Consider the following 2,813-nt stretch of genomic DNA (forward strand, 5'->3'; position numbering starts at 1 on the left):
AATTCAAGCTCTTTTGTCAATGAAAATTAACCAGGGAAATTAACCAGCGACGAGAATAAGATTGTAGAATTCATACGCCTCCGGCATAGAATCGAAAATTGTGCCAAGCGCCGGGTTGACAACCACATCAGTCCCCCTGTCAGCGAACCCTCGTATGGCAGCTTCAAGTGCCGGCACACGATCAACCACCGCCGCCCGCTCGTTTGGTGCTTGCGGCCCTCTTGGCCTGCCAACATAAGCAGAAGGAAAAGAAGATAAACAGAAGGCATGCCTGTAGTTGGGAAAACCATTTTTTCTCTAATTTTACATTTATGAACATTGACAAATAAAGATTGTACTGCGTGTGTGCCACCCACTATGCTTACTACTCGAAATTCACGGGTTTGTGGTAGTAGAATCAACCAATGAAAATTTGACCAGGGACGTTAGCTGCCCTCGAACGATTTTTCTGGAAATCAACTAGAGTGTGCTTGGGCATTTTTACGGGTTCGAGCTGGGAAAAAACAAATACAAACAAGCATAATGCACCAATTCGGCAACTTGCTCCTACTAGACAAGAATCAGATTGCTAGAAAAAATCCCAAGTCAACGAATCCTCATAGAGAAGCTTCAATGCGACGGCACGCGATCACTGCTACCGCATCGCCGATCGTCTGTCGCCCGTGGCCCTGTAACTAACTAATTACCACCAAAAATCAGAAGAAACTTAAGGGAAAACAAAGGCACGCTTGGGAGAAGCTCTTTTCCCCCTCTTTGCATTGTACATTGGACCACAAACTAAATTGGAACAGGCTAGGATTGCCAAGGCCAGTCACTCCTGCAAGACCACTAGCGATTGGTATCTCGCAAATTCTGAGCTTTTTGCGGCAATAGAATTTTTAACACTGTCTATGTTTAGGCAAAGGCATTAATCGCCCTAAGTTCACTTGGTTGATGACGCTTTACAAAAATCCTTATATTATGACCGGATCGAAGCTGTAGAAAAATCCACCAAAGTAGATTCAGACTCTACTTAGTCGATCTAGCCAGATTTTCAGATGGCTGCAAAAAATAAATCCTGGCAGCCTGCTAATTCCTAGCTGCACATGTGAATGGGAATCAGCAAGAACGCCTCTTAGGCACCAGCGAAAGAAATCAACGAGATACCTGCGCTTCCAGCCAACTCGGATGGTGGTGTTTGTGGATGCTTGCGCACTGTGGGGTAAGGACTGAATCGAGCCGCGCGAGACGACGGGCGGCGCCGCGCCATGGGCGTGTCCGACAGCCACATCGCCACCGCCCGAGCTGAACATGGTGCAGGATCCCCCGGAGAACTCAACATCAAATAAAGCCTTCTCTGCCGCCGGCTGTGCCCCACCCTCATCCGACCGACGCGTATCAGGAGAGAACGGGCGGACGACCGATTCCGGCGAGCCTACTCCTGACGCGGCCGCCGCGGCGCCGCCACCGGCCGTAACGGAAGCCCCCAAGCACGCTGCTGAATCGTTGGCAGTCGACGTCGATCTGCAGTACCGGCGAGCGGTGCGAGCTCGTAAGTTACGGATTCCATCGAAGAACAAAAATAAAGGAGCAGAGTTTTCACTCACCCAGAGTCGAGCGCCGGCGCCTCCGCAGCTGGAATCGCCATGAGCAGAGCCTGACCCACTGCCTCCGGCTCGCCGCAGTCCTCCCCCCAAATCCGAAAAGGGATCCCGTGCTAGACGTAGGACCTGAGAGCGGCCGTCATGCGTCCAATCTGGGTACGCGCCACCCCGCCGAAGCCAGGACCCGCGAGCCAAAATGCAATAATGTGCGCCCTGCACTTTCTGACCGGACCGGTCCAATCGTATGACCGAACGTACCTCGGCGAGCCCACACGGGCCGACTTAGGGGATGTATTTGCTTGTATCCAGCTATGTATGCACGCTTTACTGAATCTCACGTTTTCTTTTGCACAGATCACCTCGCGCAGCAGGGCCGTCGATGCGCTGCGTGCATCTGCCGATGTGTGCAGGACGGCCGCACTCGGACGGAGTACTACTACTCCCTCCGTCCGGGTTTATTAGCCTTGCCATAGTGAGGTAACATAAGTAGTAACATGCACTTGGGACTCACAAACATGCTTATGTGGCAGTCAATTAAAGAAGAGAGAGATGATTATAGTAACATAGGTAGATACTGTAACATAATAAATGTTATGCTACTATGTGTCATGCATGGCAATAAATGCACTATGGATGTAGTATTATACACTAGTATCATATGCATGATACTAGTATATGATACTTCCCACAATAACCAGCCTTAGGCCTAAAGACAAGTTCTCTTATAAAAGGGGACATGCTTGTGATGCTGAGAGGCCTAATAAACCCGGACGGAGGGAGTAGTAGCTAGATGTTTCCAACTTTGTCTAATTTGTGCTAGATTTTATTGTACAAGCTAAGAGCATCTTCAATGGACGCGCCAAAAGACGTGCGTGCAGTAAACTGGCATTCTAGCGCACGCGACAAGTTTTCACGCGCTCCAGCGAAGGCGGGAAACTACCATGCGCGGGAAGCGATTGCGCGCGCGTGGGAAATAGCGGCAGCACGCGCGGTAGATCTGGTGCGCCACTTCGCGCGCGCACATAAAATGCGGCGCTCGCCATGCGCTCCACCACACTGCCACGCGCCCATCCCCTCGCCACCTCGCCGCTTCCACCTCTTTCTCGCCGCTTTCAGCGCCCCGCCACCACCACACCACCATGCCGCTGCGTCGTCGGGGATCTTCAGGCTACCACGGCATCCGCCCGCGCCCCAACGGCTGGTACTCCGCCGAGATCCGGTCTATCGACG

General features: G+C 51.9%; 1 protein-coding gene across 1 annotated transcript; it reads right to left on the reverse strand.

Annotated features, from left to right (window-relative positions):
- Positions 1-8: 8 nt before the first annotated feature.
- LOC123177013 (uncharacterized) lies at positions 9-1,758 on the reverse strand. Its single transcript, XM_044590991.1, has 3 exons — positions 1,587-1,758; positions 1,147-1,503; positions 9-226 (listed from the first exon to the last, which is right to left on the reverse strand). Exons 1-3 carry the CDS (start codon positions 1,625-1,627, stop codon positions 40-42), a joined length of 585 nt encoding a protein of 194 aa, XP_044446926.1. The 5' UTR covers positions 1,628-1,758; the 3' UTR covers positions 9-39.
- Positions 1,759-2,813: the final 1,055 nt, after the last annotated feature.

This window comes from Triticum aestivum, unplaced genomic scaffold (assembly GCF_018294505.1).
Source record: "Triticum aestivum cultivar Chinese Spring unplaced genomic scaffold, IWGSC CS RefSeq v2.1 scaffold60439, whole genome shotgun sequence".
Lineage (NCBI taxonomy): Eukaryota > Viridiplantae > Streptophyta > Magnoliopsida > Poales > Poaceae > Triticum > Triticum aestivum.

Coding starts and splice junctions, on each gene's coding strand:
- LOC123177013 (XM_044590991.1), bottom strand. CDS start 1,627: ATGGCGATTCCAGCTGCGGAGGCGCCGGCGCTCGACTCTGG. Junction 1,504..1,586: donor GCGCCGGCGCTCGACTCTGG/GTGAGTGAAAAC, acceptor CCGGTACTGCAG/ATCGACGTCGACTGCCAACG. Junction 227..1,146: donor CGAGTTGGCTGGAAGCGCAG/GTATCTCGTTGA, acceptor TTATGTTGGCAG/GCCAAGAGGGCCGCAAGCAC.